A 17,338-nucleotide genomic window follows, 5' to 3' on the forward strand; every position below is an offset into this window, starting at 1 on the left:
TTAGATCAGTCCCCACCTAAAATACTCATGTTGCCAGTAAAAGCACAACATTGCTACTATGTCTGATGTGTGTGGGTGTTAAGACATCAACCAAGCAAAGCATCCTTATACCCGTGGGTAGCACAGCTGTGCTGGCAAAGGGCTACAGTGTAGGTCTGGCTGCAGCACTGAAGTCGGAACTGAGAGGCAATATTTATACATTGTATACAAACAAATTGTATACAAACACAAATATAAAGAATATCAGATATGTATATATTTTTTTCTCCTTAATGTTCTTTTCCTGGCCAGAGAACAAAAGAAATATTCTAACTATTGTCATGACGTAAGCCAGCTCCATAAAAAAAAACACGAAGGATGCTATCCTGAATCCCAACAGGTACTCAGTGTGTGGACTTCAGTGCAACTCTTATTTATATCATTCCTCTACATATTGTGTCTGTCAGACTGTAGCTACGGACTGTGGCTGCCTGTCAAGATGCAAAAGTTAACACTAGCTCTGTAAAGGCAGATAAGGAGTATGTGCTCTGAAGAAAGCATCTTTAACATACGATGTTGCCTGGCATCTAGGTGCATGATTATGTGTGCTCTAAGACTGCTCGTGTTCCTGTTCTGAAATCGGAGTGCCTGTATTGACACTGAGTCTGGACTCAAAGAGATAAAGAAGATGACCAAACCCAAAACAATAAACCAATGTCTGTTAGCAGCCTTCTGGATGGATAATAAAAGGCCTGCATTTTTGCCAGGGCTAGAGAATAGAGAAGGCTGGACAAACAGTTTCAGAGATGTGGGCTACATTAGGCAGATTAAACAGAATCTGCAGGATCTGGAGACAGGTGAAAATCAAGGAACATCAGGGAAATCTGAAAAGTGAAATAAGGACTTTTATTTATTTATTTATTTAATAGTACTTAGTGTTTTTTTTTTTTTTTTTTAGATGTTTCAGTGTTTAAAAAAAATTCATAAGGTTCCAAATAAAATGACAAACCAGGGGACATGGGAGGGAGAGGGAGAAGTATCTCGGAGAGAATCATGGAATGGTTTGGCTTGGAAAGGACCTTAAAGACCATCAACTTCCACCTGCCTGCCATGGGCAGGGGCACCTCCCACCAGACCAGGTTGCCCGAAGTCCCATCCAGCCTAGCCTTGAACACCTCCAGGGATGGGGCATCCACAGCTTCTCTGGGCGACCTCTGCCAGTGCCTCACCACCCTCTGAGTGAAGAATTTCTTCCTTATACCTAATCTAAACCTACCCTCTTTTAGTTTAAAACCATTACCCCTTGTCCTATCACAGCACTCCCTAACAAAGAGTCCCTCCCCAGCTTTCCTGTAGGTCCCCTTTAGGTACTGAAAGGCCACAATGAGGTCTCCTCGAGCCTTCTCTTCTCTAGTCTGAACAGCCCCAACTCCATCAGCCTGTCTTCATAGGAGAGGTGCTCCAACACCTTCATACTCTTTGTGGCCCTCCTCTGGACTCATTCTAATAGGGTAATATGTCCATGTCCTTCTTGTGCTTGTGGCTCCAGAGCTGAATGCAGCACTCCAGGTGGGGTCTCACAAGAGCAGAGCAGAGGGGGAGAATCAGCTCCCTCAAACTGCCAGTCACAGCAGACTTCTGTGCAGAAGTTATAGCTCAGTGTAATTGTGTATTTGCTTTAGAAAATTTAGAAAAGTGCTGCACAAAGAGACAAGAACTAGGGACAAGCAACATGATAATGAGAATCTGTGCTTTTGTGTACTACAAAACCTTTAACTTCAAAATAAAAGTTATTAAAAAGACATGGATCCTAGTTGAATCAGTTTTCTTCACTAGGGAACATAGCTCATTTCAAAATCTAGTTAACATTCAAGATTAAATTCTATAGAGCAAAAGAAATTTCCTAATTATAGTTTAAAAGCTATGCTGTGCATTTGGATTATTAGATCCATGTGTAACCTTTGTACCAGATCTTCAAAAATTTTGGGTGAAAAATGCATAACTTTACTAGTCTTAGGGTAATTTCTACAAAAAAAAAAAAAAGTATTTCCACATTTTATTTTATATATATATTTACTTTATTATGAAAGAGCACACTCTTTCCTCATATGTTTTTAGTAATACACACTTGCTCCAATCTAGTTTGGCAGTATGATATGCAGCTCATAAATAAGCTGCTCTTGTGCTGATGTTACCTTTCTTTTTATTGTAAGGTAATACAGCTGTGACTCATGTCTTTGCATAAATATTTAAATTATGATTTCAACATTTTCATTGTGAGGATACTGTGCCAAATACTGCTGATAGCTTCAGTGGGTGCTACTTTGAAAGGCAAGTGGGAATAAGTGATTTTATTTTACTTTTTTTTTTTTAAATGAAGCTATTACAGAGTCTTCCAACAGTTTCAGATATTCAAGGATATTCTGTAAAACAACATCACTGTACTGTTAGGACCTTCAACCACCCTATTGCTTGTTATATCAATCCATTGTTTTGTTACACTGGGTTCTGAACTGCTGAAATTCTGGTAGGTTCCCTCTACCTTTCGTAAGAGCTTGTCACACACACTGAATAATAAAACCATACCTGCCTATTCCAATATACAACATCCCTCATTCGCTCATCAGTTGGGACTCAAGTGTTTCACATACTCATGAATAAAAACAGATAATCTATTTCAAGATTAGAAAATGAGATCTTTCAGTGCTATTGTAATACATTTAATTCAATGAATTAATTTATTTAATATAAAGATTTCCTTTAATTAACATTACCAAACACTTAGTAGTTCGACAAATCTCACCCTGCGTACTTTTGTTTGTTGATTAGTATCAGCAGCCAAACAAAAAGCATGGCAACAATCCAAAATGATAGCATGATCTGAGATCTGTTGCTGGGTATGATAGCTCCTGAAAACTCTGAGTCTGAAGTTGCTCAAAGAGCTGTTCAATGAGCTGAAATCCAAACCAAATCTGTGAGTACTTTAAGGCTTGTCTATCAGAGAGTCCCAGAACAGAGGCATGTGAAGTGGACTGCACCTTCTTGAACACAGAAATAAGAATATAAACCTATTTCCTGCAGGGAGTGTCTTACAAAGGCTTGGTAATATGTGTCCTGAAGCTTGACAGAGACACGATTATTATTTACAGAACAATATTAGAGTTACCATCTTGTATTTCTTTTGACAATGAAGGAGGTGTTCTTCCTTATTCTAGGTAGGTCACTACTCTTGTCTTTTCCCCTTCTTTATTAAAACAAAGGCAATTAATATTTGTGTTAAGCTTCCTCTCAACACTGTAAGTTGAATCCTGTTGTCATATTTTCAATAATCTTTTCATGTGCAAGAAAACATGCAAGAAAGATGGATAGGACTGATGTAGTCAGAAAAATTAGTAAAGACACAGAGTAGCTAAAGTGAAATCCTCAAGGACCCTGAAGCTGTTTATGAAGTGGAGGAAATGTGGGTGCTGTCGAGCAGTCTGACTAACCTATTTCCTAAACAAATACAAGACAACTCCTTTAGTGCTGGGAGGGAAAAGCACTAGACAGCGACAACTGATCACCAAAGCTGTTCTCCCTGAAAGCTCTTTTCTAGCTGCCCAAGAACCAAGAAGCATTATGAGGCTATCAGACTCACCATGCTGCTGGCTGTACAGTTCTCAGAGCACTCCATCCCCACAGAACTGAAAAGTAATGATGCAGAAAATCCTTCTAACCAAAGTGATTGGGCTTTCATGGATAGCCAGAGAAGGAACCCCCAGCTCAGCAGCCCATGGATTTAAAATAAAAACAAACAAAAAAAATCCACATACAAAAAGAAATGTCATCTGAACTGATGCCTTTCCATCTTTCCATTAGAAAAATACAAGGAACCCGTATATTTAGTTTTATGCAACTTCTTTTATCTGTGGTATCTTTGGAAGCAGGTTATGCCATGCTTGCCTTTTGGACTGCTTTGAAGCACCTGGTGGTACAATTGCCTGTGCAAAACTGGGTATTAGGCTAAAATAATCAGGAATCAAAGTAATTGTGCTTAAACTCACACTCGCAACTGCTTAAAAGCTTAGTTCTCAAAATGAAAACATGTAAGGAAATAAGGCCACACAATAGGGCAGACTCCTCCAAAACAGAGATGTACATAAGATAACAAATAGGGCTGTTTGAGCAATGTTGAAATACAGCACAGGGTGAATACTGATTCATACAAAGTGATCCACTTTTGTCTAAATAAACTAGCATTTCCTTTTCCCTGACCTTTAATGCCCTCAGCATGCACCAGGGACAGACTGCAACCAACCCAAGCACAGACCCACAGAGCAGCTGAGGCTGGAAGGCAGCTCTGGAGCTTGCCCAGTCCAACACGCTGCTCAGAGCAGGGTCAGCAACAGCAGGTTGCTCAGGGCTGTGTCAGTCAGGTTTTGAAGATCTCCAAGGATGGAGACTCCACCACCTCTCTGGGCAACCTGCTCCAGTGTGTGACCACCAGCAGTCAGGAAGTGTTTTCTTATGCTTGGATGGAATTTCCTGCATTTCGGTTTGTTTTCACTGTCACTGATTATGTCACTTGGCGCCACCGAGAAGGGTCTGGCTCCATTGTCTTTACTCCTTGCATTAAGAATTTATATCTGAGCTCTCTCCAAGCTGACCAGCCCCAGATCTCTCAGCTTCTGCCTGTATGACAGACATGCTTCAATCCCTCTATCACCCCTGTGGCCTTTTGCAGGACTTACTCCAGTGTCTCCACATGTCTCTCACACCAGGGATCCCAGTGCTTGACTCAGCACTCCCGATCTGTCTCCCTCTGCCTCTGGTGACGCTCTGCCTGCTGCAGCCCCTAGTGCTGTTGGCCTTCTTTGTTGAAATTCCACGTCCAACCTGGTGTCCGATGCCCACCTCCCCACAGTGTCCAGCACGGCCCTTTCTGCAAAGCTGCATCCCAGGCGGATGGCCCCCAGCCCGTGCTGTTGCCTGTCATTATTTCTTCCAAGATGCAGGACTTGGCATCCCCTTGTTGGATCTTAAGATGATCCGACAGCCTGTTAACTTCTGTCAAGGAAAACCCATCCCAGCAGCATTCCCATGTCATTTCTGAGCTTTGAAGGGTGACTTTCCATGTTCCTGCCCTTATTTCCAGGTATTACTGATGTGTATTACTTCCAGAAATAGAAGTAATGGCAACAAACACCAACAACCAAAAAATGGGTTTCTGTCATAATGGGTTTCTGTCACACCTCTTAATGGGAAAGCATTCCAATAGCTATAGACGCAGGCTTCTTTAGATGGTAAGATTATGGCTTGGATGCTGATGTGTATGTTAAGAATATACTATATTTTAGATAGTTCCAGTAACAGACTAAACATTGCATAAGCTTTTGTTGAAAAAAAAAAATCTACATGTAAAGTATTGGTACTAATTACTCCAAGAAAGTTCTCATCTCTTAATGTTCATGAAATTTCAGTATGCTCCTGTGGAGTGCAGCTAATGGCAAGGCCCTAATTTTGCCACGTGAAAGGAAGTCTGGAACCTTACAAGCAGATGTCGTCCAATAAACAAGTAATAACATGTTACCCAAAGCTTCTGTGCTGATAGAAAACAATCAGAAATCATTTAAATATATGACTCACACACCTGATTTTGACACCTGGAATGAAAGACTTTCTAACGACTGTGGATGAAGGCCGTATCCTTGGTGTAATTATGCTGCAGCAGATTTGTAGAGTATAATTGGGAGCTACACAGTGACAACAAAAACTAGTCTGGCAGGCACACTCCATAAATGCACCCTGCACATACATGTGTTACCCCCATGCTTCTTTCTTCAAAGAAGAGAAATACCATGTGCTTCTAGAATGAAAACACTGCTGGGTGCACTATGTCATGTACAGCCCCTACCCCAACTCATAATGACCTTTTAATCTCTGTCAATTACCAAGGAATGGTGTAAGAGTAAACACCAGCTGGCCCAGTGGCACCACCACTGTTGTTTGAAACCTGTCTCACACCTGAGTTAGGACTGTATTACTTTTCACTATCTTACTTGCAGCTTCCTGATTTTCCTCACATCCCTCTACATTCATGAAAATGGAAGACATTTCTAATAAAACCTCAAAACTGAATAGATCACTGAACACCAGAATGCACTGCTGGATGTATTTGATCTGTACCTCTCAGCAACTTAGAGCATGTGTCAGTAATGGGGCTCTATATTAAAGATAGGGCTCTATTGTTTAATATACCTCAATGTATACTACTGTCTTGTGTAATAAACGTTAATGAAAATGTGTCTGAAAGATAACATGGAAGAATAAACCGACAGTTTAGATCAATTTATTTATGGCATTTTAATACCAAGTTAATGCATGTCTCAAGTAAGAATTTATAAATCTGGTAATTTATAGAAAAAATAAATCACAGCTTCACAAAAAGCTAACTTTCAACAGTTTGCCCCCCCAATCCCAATTTACAATATATTTCAACTGTTGGTAGAAAGTTAACAGTGATGTGAAATTCTTAAAAAATATTTGCAACAGCAATTGAAAATAAAATTATGATATTTACTCAGTGAAAAAGTAATAGGAATTGTGTTTCCCAGTAAAAGATATATCAGAAAAGCAGCAAAAAATCCTCCTCCTACTTATTATGTGCTACCTTTCCCCCTGCCACATACATCACTGGCAAAGGTAACCACTCCCAGGTTCAGTACTTCAGTGTTTTTGGCAAGAAGTCAAGCTCAGAAGTCCAGTGCTTGAGGTGTATGCTGCCCTTGCCCCGTGTGCTCCAAAGGCCGCTGTTCCTTGGTGTAAGATGGAATCAGTGACAGCTCAGAGTAAAGGTAGGGAGTATAAAGATTTTCCTATGGGTTCATGTTCATTTTTCACTCTTTCTTCACTTCTCCAATACAAACTGGAAAACTCAGAAATTTTAATTATTACACCTCACATTTGAGTTCTTATACAAGATGAGGGATTTGAATGTTGGTGTTCTATTTTCACTTGTGCACAAAAATCCCTTCTGTTAAATGTACACATGCAACCACAGGAGGAAAAATGTTCCTTCTCTAACTTAATTAAAAGTCACATTTTCAAAGGTCATTGCACTTGATAATAAAAAGGCAATTAATATGCATTTGATATTAAATATATCATACAGACCTGAACTTCTGTGCAAACCACTGCTTCAGACAAACACACATTTAACATTTTTTTTAAAACTAAGCCTCTAGTTAAACAAAGAAAAACTTTTAAAGAATATTTTTCAGACATTTTTTTAAGAACACACAAAAACCACTCCCTTTAACTCCTAGTGCATTTAAACACCTCTTTGTATTTTGTTTTGAATTTCTTCATGTTGTTCCCACATTTAACCTTGCTATCATTCTATACTGATCCAGTGACATGATACAAGAATATGTTTTCTCTGACCTACCCAATAAGGCTGGCATTTGTCATGCTGTTGGTACAAACACGAAAGCTGAAGGTAAGATTATTGCCTCACTCCTTTACCTGTGGAAGAGCTAACGTTTCAAAGTGGACGCAACTCCGTTTTCATTCTTGTTGCCTGTGAACTCCAAATGGCCAGTTTCAGGTGTCAAGTGCTTACAATTCCAAGCCAGGGTTTTGGGTTGTCCCAGCATATTTTGTGACAACTTGCTGTTAAAACTATGGACACAGAAACTGAAAGGGAGATTTTGGTCCCTGAGGTATACTAACTGACAGCAAGAACTAAAGCACTGATATTTAATTTGGAGTGGACCCTCTTTAAGGAAAACTGTTAGCTTCAACTTTCAGATTTTAACAAACAATCACTAAAAATACCCCTAAGCAGGACGACAGAATATATGCAGTATTGGTCAAGAAAAAGTATACCGTACAGAGTAATTTTAAAGAGTTTTCAGTTACTGAGGACAAAGAAATTGTCCTGTGAATAGCATGCTGTATTAAATTTGTCTTTCAAAACAAACACAAAAGGGCAAGAACATGAAACATGGCCTAAACCAAAACGGCCATTTACTCCTACCTCTTTAATGTACAGTTACAGGACTGAGTGTCTTAAATACTTAAAATAGGCAAACTGACTACATATGCCAGAAGCCAAAACAAACTTTTTAAGTCTTTGATTGATCATTTCAATAGTGCTCTGTTTACCATGTCAGCAACGTTTTCATTGCCAAACCAGTGGCAATGTTTCCTACTAATAACGTATTTTGAGCTAGAGATTAAAAGGTTAGTACCACTGAAGGTGTTTCAGACCAGAGGTGACTAAAATAAAACATCTTTGGCAACCACATATGCATGATTGGTAATTCACAGCAGCTGGAAGAATTGTAAGACATTTACAAAGTCCCATAGTGCATCATTAACTTTTTGCAGTTTGTTGTATAAAGTACCAACCCCTGAAAAGTTTAACTAAACATCTGAAGTCACCTCAGAAGTTGCAGGGTTTTTTATGCCAACTTTCTCAAACAAAGCCATGGCTTGTGAAATTTTAAAGGATGATGGGATATAGTCCATGCAAAGGCCTCCAGTGCTGTTGGAGTTGATGGGGAAGGGAGGAGAATAGTGAAGGTCTGAATACTTAAATTTCAATGTACCACAGGGAGGTAGCTCAGGGACTGACAGCAGATGTATTCATGAATGAATTTAGTCACACAGGTAGTATCATCACACTGGTGGTGGAATCTTTTCAAACAATAAAATAAAATGAAACAAACAAACAAAAGTCAGCCGTGTCCAGAGAGTCCATTATGTAGTCTCATTTATCGTTACCTTAAAACGAGAAAGAATGTGCATTAGTAACATAGTAAATTAGAATTTACTTTAAACCATTTTAACACAGTATAACACAGCTAAGTGATAGGAAGAATTCAGAATAACCATCTTTTGTTTTCAGTTAATGTAATTATAAATTAGATGTATCTTGTGACACAAATGCAAATAAAAGCTAGCACTTATGTGTGTGGGATGTGTATACAGCAGAAGAGAAGAAACCACACTAAATAAGATGGGTAAACTTTTAACAAGGAGAAGAACTGAAGTAAGGTACACTGAGCTTTTTTTTTTTTTTTTTCCCACGAATATGAGCTCAGCTTTCAGAAATTTTGGAAATATTGCAACTGATTTGTACAACTGCATTGTGATTCTTATATGTAAATTAGTATGCAATTCAGCAGTAACTGTTACAACACAAGGAATTTAAAAGAAAAACAGATTTTTTAAAAACAACAACAACAAAAGGGTACTTAAGCAGGAAGCTCGGTACTATTATCAGCACCAATACCTTACTTTGTGAGAATAAGGTCAAAGAACTTTATATCCCAGATGCAGAATAATATCCCATTTATAGCCAGACCTCTGGTTTTATACCTCATTAGAGAGGTGTCAACTTAAGCATGCAAAGGTGTTTCTTAAATTCGAGTCTAATAAAATATGTCACTTTAATTTAACCCTCACCTCCCCCAAAAAAGTGTTGAAATCTCTCAGGTATCCAAATACAAAAGTAGTGTGAAAGACTTATCGGAATCTTAACATAAGGACCCCAGTTGCTACATACGATTTGCTTTAATAATGAAATAAAACAAAATATTAACTCTTTCTCCACTGGGGAAGAAGAAAGAAAATCATAAAAGAAAGGGCAAGTAAATGACCTGATTTTGATGAAATTATGAACTACAGTATTGTTCTTCAAATTCTGTCATCAGGTGCTGCGTGAAAATGCAGTTAGTTTAGCAGATCCCTAAATGGGTTTTTGCTATGTTAGTATTCTCTGTTCTGCCACAGCAGATTTTTGCTTCACATTTCAGCAGCTGCAAAAGCATGGCCCAGACCTACAGAGACATGTTCAACAACAGCGCTGCTGCCATGCAAGACTTACTGCTGTTTCAGCACATGAAGGATGAATTCAATCCTCTGTAGATTCAATCCTCAAACTTACTATACTGATGACTGCATTGGAGTTCCATTGTTTTGTTAAGAGATAAAATGGAACAAATTAATTAATGGAGTTACAGTATCAAAGTTTGAAGGAAAGCCTGGTCAGCTAGCTCTGGCTTTTAAAAACAAAAGGACATTTACCAGAAAAAATGTCTAAGTGGGTGGGTGGTGGTGGTGATGACGCAGCCCTGCTCCAATCAGCAACACAGATTCAGTATATCGTATCATGTTCTACCCTAACACACAGATGAGCAAAACTACAACCAGTACATATCATCACTAATTCTACTCTTGTTTAGACACCATCATTAAAAAAAGCAAAACAAAACAAAGCAAAACCCAGGAAAGTTACAAATTTCTTGCAACTTTCTTCCCCAAGCTTACCACGTAAAGAATATAACAAAAATCCTCAATTGTTACTGGTTGAAAACAAGGGCTAAAATGGGTTCTAAAGGCAAGAGTGAGCTAAGATGATTTCCACTTGTGGGGCAGAAAGACACTGGCAAGCTTAGGGAAGGGAGAACAAGATCTGTTTTTATGAATTCCCATAGTGTAAGTTTAGATACATATGCAGGTTACTGATTAGTTGTTTTTACAAAGCATTAAGCCTGGAATTTAAGTAGCTTATCTGCCCTCTTGATATTGATCTTCCTATTATTTTAGGCATCCCCCATGTGCTTGAGAATCTGACCTGGAATTAATATTCAAGTTGTTTAGTTCAGCTTGTTAAAAATTTACCCACTTATTCGCAGCTGGTTTTATGTTATATTTAATAACCAAAATTGTTCTCAATTACAGATGTATTTCAGAGTTAGTACATCAATGTCAAACCATTTGTTCAGTGTGATTTTTAATCAGCATTTGTTTAGTTTGATTTTAGTTCTTCTATAAGCTCAGACAGTCTCTTCCATGCAAGGAAAATTACCACTGAACAGTTAATTCACACTGTATGAGTAGAAACAAACATTATCCGAGGAGCATGCTCGAGTTCTCAGCTATCTGTTTAATTAATACCCCACCCCTCAAAAAAAAAAAAACACAAAACAACTAACTAAACAGTAACTCCAAAAAAAACCTTACTAAGAAGAAAATATGGCTATGCTGTAAAGTATTTTCCTTGGAAATAAATTTTGAAACACAATGGCAAAGAACAAATGACATCTCCACAGAAACTTCTTACCATTCAAGTAATCTTACTACAATGTCTTACTGCTGGCATAAGTAACTAACACCATCATCCATCTATATTAATAACTTTCTTTTAAAATTAAACATATATGAATAGGTTGAAGATGCATCTTCATTGCATATGCACACAGTCCCTTTCCCCAGTTTTTGTGGGTAGGTTTATTGGTGTCTCTTCTTTTTATACAAAATGAATTAAGAGAAAAATACTAAAAGAACATTCCGTAGATTAAGCAGATGAAGATTCCTAACCATACAGTAACTCCAAGGGTGCCAGAGAAAAGGTGGAGGAGATACACAAAGCCTTTCAGGGAAGAGAAGTCTTCCCTTTATTTAGACCAGATCCTCTAAATAATTTAAAATGTTATGAGAAGAAATAAAAGACAAAGGATGGAATCATATTCTAATTGCAATGTGCACTGTAACGCAGGCAATGCAAAACTCTGCTAGGCTGCTCCAAACTACCCAAACTTTTATAAACTGTGTACAGTCAGCTTAGCTAGATAAAGAGAGAGGATAGCCCAAGGTTTCACATGCATCTAACAATCATGAATTTCATGGTGCATAAAAATGAATTCAAGACAGCATTCTTTGTTCCCTTAGGTACTATGTGACTAAACACCCTTAAACACTTGTGTGCATGAACAACAAAAAGCATCAGTCATTTTTTTGCTCAAAATAAATGGTGGAATACAAAAAAAAAAACAACACAACACTTAAACTAGTGTAGACAGCTTTTAAAGTGATCTAGTTCAAATAATAACTAACCTGAGACGTACTTTGCTCCGATTAACATTACCATGCTACTCATAATAAAAAAACCCAAGGGCAGACTACAGAAGATACTAGTGTCACCTGATGTCATCGAGGGGAAGATGTTTCCAGTCAAGCAAATCAAAAGAGAAATATATATATAAATTGCAATACATATGTTAAAAATCATATGAACAGCAAAAAGTAACAATTGCAAGAAAAAATAAAACGATTTGCAGAAAAAAATAGAAAAAGTTCATGCAACCTCCCCCAAAATAATTCAAAACAAGCTCTCAATAAGAGTTCACATTCAAATTCTACTGTTAGAACTACCTAGGTGGATACCATTTCTATTATTCTCCAATCTTAAATGCTCCTAGCAGGCATAGGACAGTATCAAAGCTAGAACTAAGAAAATTAGCATTCTTCCCCTAGTGTTAAAGTGGATAATCAGTGAGGTCAAGTTTTTGTAAACATAATTTTTCACATTAGCTGAAGAACAAGACGTAGTTTTATTTTCTGCAAGGCAGATATTCTAAGCTTAAAAAGGAAATAAAGAATAAAAAATAATACACACATCAAGCACTTGGGATTTAGGGACACATAACAGCATTTAGATGTAAGGCAACTAAATCATAATACTGAAGTAAATCTTGTTATTCGTGATAAATTACCTATTTCCCTTCCAAGCATCCTTGAGAGAATTGTTTGCATAACCACGCTGTTAAATAAAGTACTTACATCTACATACAGGATGGTAAAAGAAAAAATTTAGTTTTTATCTCTCATCAGTAAAGTAAGAAACTTTATGCAGCTTGAGGGCTGCAGCTGTGGGTTCTGGGGGTAGATTCTGAAGATTCTTAATCTTTTCAGTAGTTTTTTCAAGAAAAGTGAAACAAAGAAGAACTTGTGTCCTGTAGGCTGATTCAGGCCTAGAAACTTATCCTGAAATAGTGCTGAAATATAAACTCAAATTATAGAACATAGAAGACTGCAGACTATTCAAGCCTGATAAATGGAAAAGTCCTCTACTTCAAAAGAAATATCTTTTTTAGTCCCTCAAAGTGTATGTATGTTCTATGTGTGTGTACAATAGGTGTATGCAGTGCTTCCCTTTATAACTTCTAGCTCTTAGTCCTTCCGAGTCAAGCAGGTTTTGATGTGGTTAGCAATCCCTCCTTCCTATACAGCAAACAATAAAGCCAAGATACAGCAAGAAAAATCACTGGATGAAACTTTCCTCTTTTTCAACATGAGTATAAGAAAGTTTATAAAATTCCTGCACCACCTTAGAATTAAGCTGTATCTCTTTAATAGGAAAGATTTTTTTTTCTTTGTTAACTATCAACATTCTGTGGAACCTGCAGTTAGTCTTGATTTAATGTCTTATGCTTTTAGAGACCTACAAGATATTGCTTGTGTCTTCCTTTCAAGAGGAAGACCAGCCTATATCCTGCTTTGCTTCCACAGTGTTTTTAAGTAATCATTTTCAAATCATTGGAATCGTCGACAGATAGAATGAACAGAAAAGGTCACCAAACTCAAGATTAATTAACTAGTCTAGTTAGCTAATTAATATTTGACCTGTGTTAATGTCTGGTTTACCGTTTGAAGGAGCTTCAGATGTCTCCCAGCCCATAGATTTCATCACAGCTTTCTTCCACCTGGCATAGCGATATTCACTTTCTGAAATAGAGAAATCAGCGAAAAGTCTGTCAGTGCCTATGAATGCAAGTATTTAAAAATGTTTTGAATTAGTTAAAAGAAAAACCCTCAAAACAACTAAAATAACAAAACTATGCACAGTAACAAGAAATAAACTTTAAAAAGACTCTGTGTGTTCTCCAATCAGAACATATACAAATAGGACAAAATGAAGCAATTGTTATTCATGCATAAGCCCTTCAGTGTTGAAAATAAGTCTTGAAGAAGGGATCATAGCAGTAATTATAATCAAAATGGTAAGACGAAGTTCTTTATAAAAACAAGAAGAAATAATTGAAAAGACAAAAATGTCTTGCACATGGATTAATTATGTCAAGTACATGCTTTTTGTTTCTAGAAGCATTTAAGAATGACGAAAAAGTTAACTAAAAGAATGATCAGTGTAGACTTTTTAAGGCCAAATTAGGAGTCTACCAAAAATACTCTGCCTGTCCTTCCTATGTCTGTGAAAACGCAAAAATGCACAAGAACTTTAGAAGACATCTTTCTCAGTAAAAACAAAAACAAAAACACAAGAACAACATAAAAAACCCATCACATTAAGTAAACAGTTGACACATTACCTTACGGAGCTATGTTGTTTTAAACTTCTTCCAATCCTACTAGTCAATAAATGAACAGAACAGCAAGTGAAATACACTTTTTCCTAAACCTAACACTACAAAGCTGATTTTTATCATTTTGAGGATATTTACATACAGCTGTTTTTATACTGGTATGTCAGACTGCAACAAAGAATAAAATTGATCTTCTGAACATAAAATAAAACAGTTCACGGGTTCCTGGAGAACCTTAATGGGGTTTACCCTCCGGGTTGATCTGTGGTTCAAATCGTTCACATGTCACTGCTGTCAAATCTCCAGGATTCAGACTCCAAATTCCAACTCCTTCTGCAGCTCCTGCTGCCATAGCAGCTCCTAGAGCGGTTGTTTCAGGCATTGATGGCTTTACTGAAGTAAATCAGAGAGAAGGCCATGATGCTTTTTACTGAAAGTCAACTTGATGGTATCAGAACTCCAGACATATATGTCTAAAATAACACATTTTCCTATAACTGTTACATGAGCTTCCCTGAAGTTTACCACCTACAAATCTCATTTTATTTCCATTCACATGATTATGAAGTTAACTTCAACTATGAGTCTTCCAAGTCTTCAGAATACTTCAGATCACTTATTCCCTCACTATTGAATAGTGGGTGGCAACCCTGTCCATGGCAGGAGGGTTGAAACTACATGTAGATGATCTTCAAGGTCCCTTCCAACCCAAGCCATTCTATGGTTCTATGAATCACGAAATTGCCCATTTTCACATCATGCACAAGGCTACTGACCACCACCAGTTTCCTCGGAGTACTTCTGTTAATAAGGTGACATTTTGTTGTCCTCTCCCTCCCCAAAGCAGTGATTACTGTTTAAGTAACCAATGTTGTTCTCCTGCTCCAGACATTTTGTTATTAAAAGCATCTATATTTAGAAAAGGCATCTTAAAAGAGGTTACACACCTGTACTTACTAGCTGGTTTGCCTTCCACAGGTGCTATAAAAGACCAAACCACCCCCAAGATGTAAATCTGTGCTATTAACTCTACAACTGCCTGCTTCTGTACTTCAAGAGGAGAATCCCTTAAAAGCAGGTTTTATTGATCACATCCTTTCAAGTGCTAGCTATGACAAAGCACTGACAGTATAAGCCTTGTGCATTATGTCTTATTAAAGGCAAACTATAGTAACTCTGGAGTTTAAAACTTTCCACTGGCTTGCTATCGCTGAAGTGGCTCAAGTTTATGTAGAAGAGCAGTGAAGGTGCAAAGTTCTGATTTATCTCTGAGCAAGATTTTCAGGGCTGACATGTTGCAGGACAATGTAAATTTCATTGATTTTAAAACTGTTAGACAGTTAGATATTGATCTGACAACTTTAAAGTTTAATACCATCACAGTGCTATAATATTTCAACACGAGAAATGAGTCAGAGATGCTCTAGGAAAATAAACCTTAAAACTTGATGCTAGACCTAAGCATTTTTTTTCTGGAAACAAAACCAAACCAAAATATATTCTCCCCCCACCCCAAAAAAAAAAAAAAAAAAAGCAAACAAACAAACAAAACACAACATTCTCAGCACTAAGAAAAGCCTAGCAGTAACAACAATAACAGCCATCCAAACAGCCCTCATTAGCCATTACAAATGAACAGCATATTCAGCTTTAAAAAGAAAAAAGAAGTCATAGTTTTTTTATCTTACCTACTGGAATACAGAGAATGTCTGATTGGAGTTGCATGAGAACTTTGTTATTGGTCATTCCTCCATCTACTTGCAACTGACTTAGTGGTATCCCACAGTCCTTGTTCATTGCATCTAAAATCTGAAGAGCGATATATGTTACAAATTAACTGCAGAAAAATCTCCAAATGCAAAATATTGATAAGTCAGTGTTTGCTGAAGAGTGTTAAGCAGGTAGGTCTCCTTCCCTGTACATCAAGAGGCCAAAACAGAGGTAGTGACAACACAGGTTTGCTTAATATACAGCAAGTGCATTCAATTTATCACAGAAATTCTAGTGTAGGAGAATTTTCTCTATACCTATCCGTTGCATATATGGTCTAAGAACTTTGAGGAAAAAAAAACAACTGATGACCACTACAAACTTCATTAAAGCTAACAAAGGAAGCACACAGCATTATCCTACAATCGTCTATTACATGGAGAATATTGTTTTTTTCTAAGGTTTTGTAAAAACAGTCAATTAAACGTCTCATTTACATTTTTAATGTCAGTATATAATGCTTGATGATAGGAATTAACTAGTGCAGAATGATTTTTCTCTGTCATTTTTCAACTTATTTGAATAACTGTAAGTGTGCTTTTCTCAGCTTTAAATGACAGCAAAATACACAAACCACAAAAAAGAAACTACAGTGCATTGTATGCTATTCTGCATTTCACAAAGTACGCAGTTATACAATCCTTACTTGGAATTCAACATGTTTCTATAAATGAACAAACAGGTAGGTTGGTAAAGTACAAAAAACTATATAGAGATGGGTTATCCAGCAGATTTTATGTATTCTCAGACAGTAAGTCAACAAGGAACTAAAAGCATTGCCACAAGATGAAAATTAGAAAGTAAAAGGCCAACTTTCATTGTGGCAGAATCTGTACATGGGTCTGCACTGAAATAAAAAAAAAATACATTAGAAATAACCAGGAATACAGGATATATAGCAGAGCATGAAAGTTTACTGACAGTACTAAGCTAGTACTAAGCTCCCTACAGCTTATTTTCTTCATCTTTTATATTAATCTATACTGAATTTCACCTGCCTTTTTTTTTTTTTTTTTTTTTTTTTTTTTTTAACTATTCAGAACTTCAGCAGTGCCTCTTCATCTTAGCTTTACATATACTGCTGAAACTCTGATTTTGTTTATTATTTTGCAAGAGCATGTTGAATCATATTATGCACTTAGACTAAAAGTTTAAGTGTATACTACACACTTTGACTAAAAAGCAAAAAGAAAGCTAGAAACGAGGAGGTGGTGAAGAAACAAAACAAATTACGATCATGCTGTTTCTATCTCTATTGTAGCGTAGTTAGATTATGGGCAAGGTGTCCAGGTAAGTTTTGTCTAATGACAGCAGTGTGCAGCTCTTCAAACTCAAAAATTACTTATTTTTCTACAATATTTTCTGAAAGAAAAAAAATATAACAAGGGTCATCTGTCTGCACAAGGAAGGAACTTTTGAGAGAAAAAATGATCAGAAAC

The 17,338-nt window shown here is 37.1% G+C and overlaps 1 protein-coding gene across 3 annotated transcripts in view; it reads right to left on the bottom strand.

The window, feature by feature from the left end:
• Positions 1-7,212: 7,212 nt before the first annotated feature.
• Positions 7,213-17,338, bottom strand: part of GK (glycerol kinase) — a 34,040-nt gene continuing 23,914 nt past the window's right edge. For 2 of the 3 annotated variants that reach the window (XM_032190685.1, XM_032190684.1), the window contains 5 exons: positions 15,818-15,938; positions 14,379-14,522; positions 13,453-13,533; positions 11,863-11,949; positions 7,213-8,745 (listed from right to left, as the gene is read on the bottom strand). In XM_032190685.1, the coding sequence (XP_032046576.1) occupies positions 8,732-8,745; positions 11,863-11,949; positions 13,453-13,533; positions 14,379-14,522; positions 15,818-15,938 (447 nt within the window). In that variant the 3' untranslated portion in view covers positions 7,213-8,731. The remainder of the gene's footprint in view (positions 8,746-11,862; positions 11,950-13,452; positions 13,534-14,378; positions 14,523-15,817; positions 15,939-17,338) is intronic. The other variant, XM_032190686.1, reaches the window with a different exon arrangement.

The sequence above is a fragment of the Aythya fuligula genome, chromosome 1 (assembly GCF_009819795.1).
Source record: "Aythya fuligula isolate bAytFul2 chromosome 1, bAytFul2.pri, whole genome shotgun sequence".
Classification (NCBI taxonomy): domain Eukaryota; kingdom Metazoa; phylum Chordata; class Aves; order Anseriformes; family Anatidae; genus Aythya; species Aythya fuligula.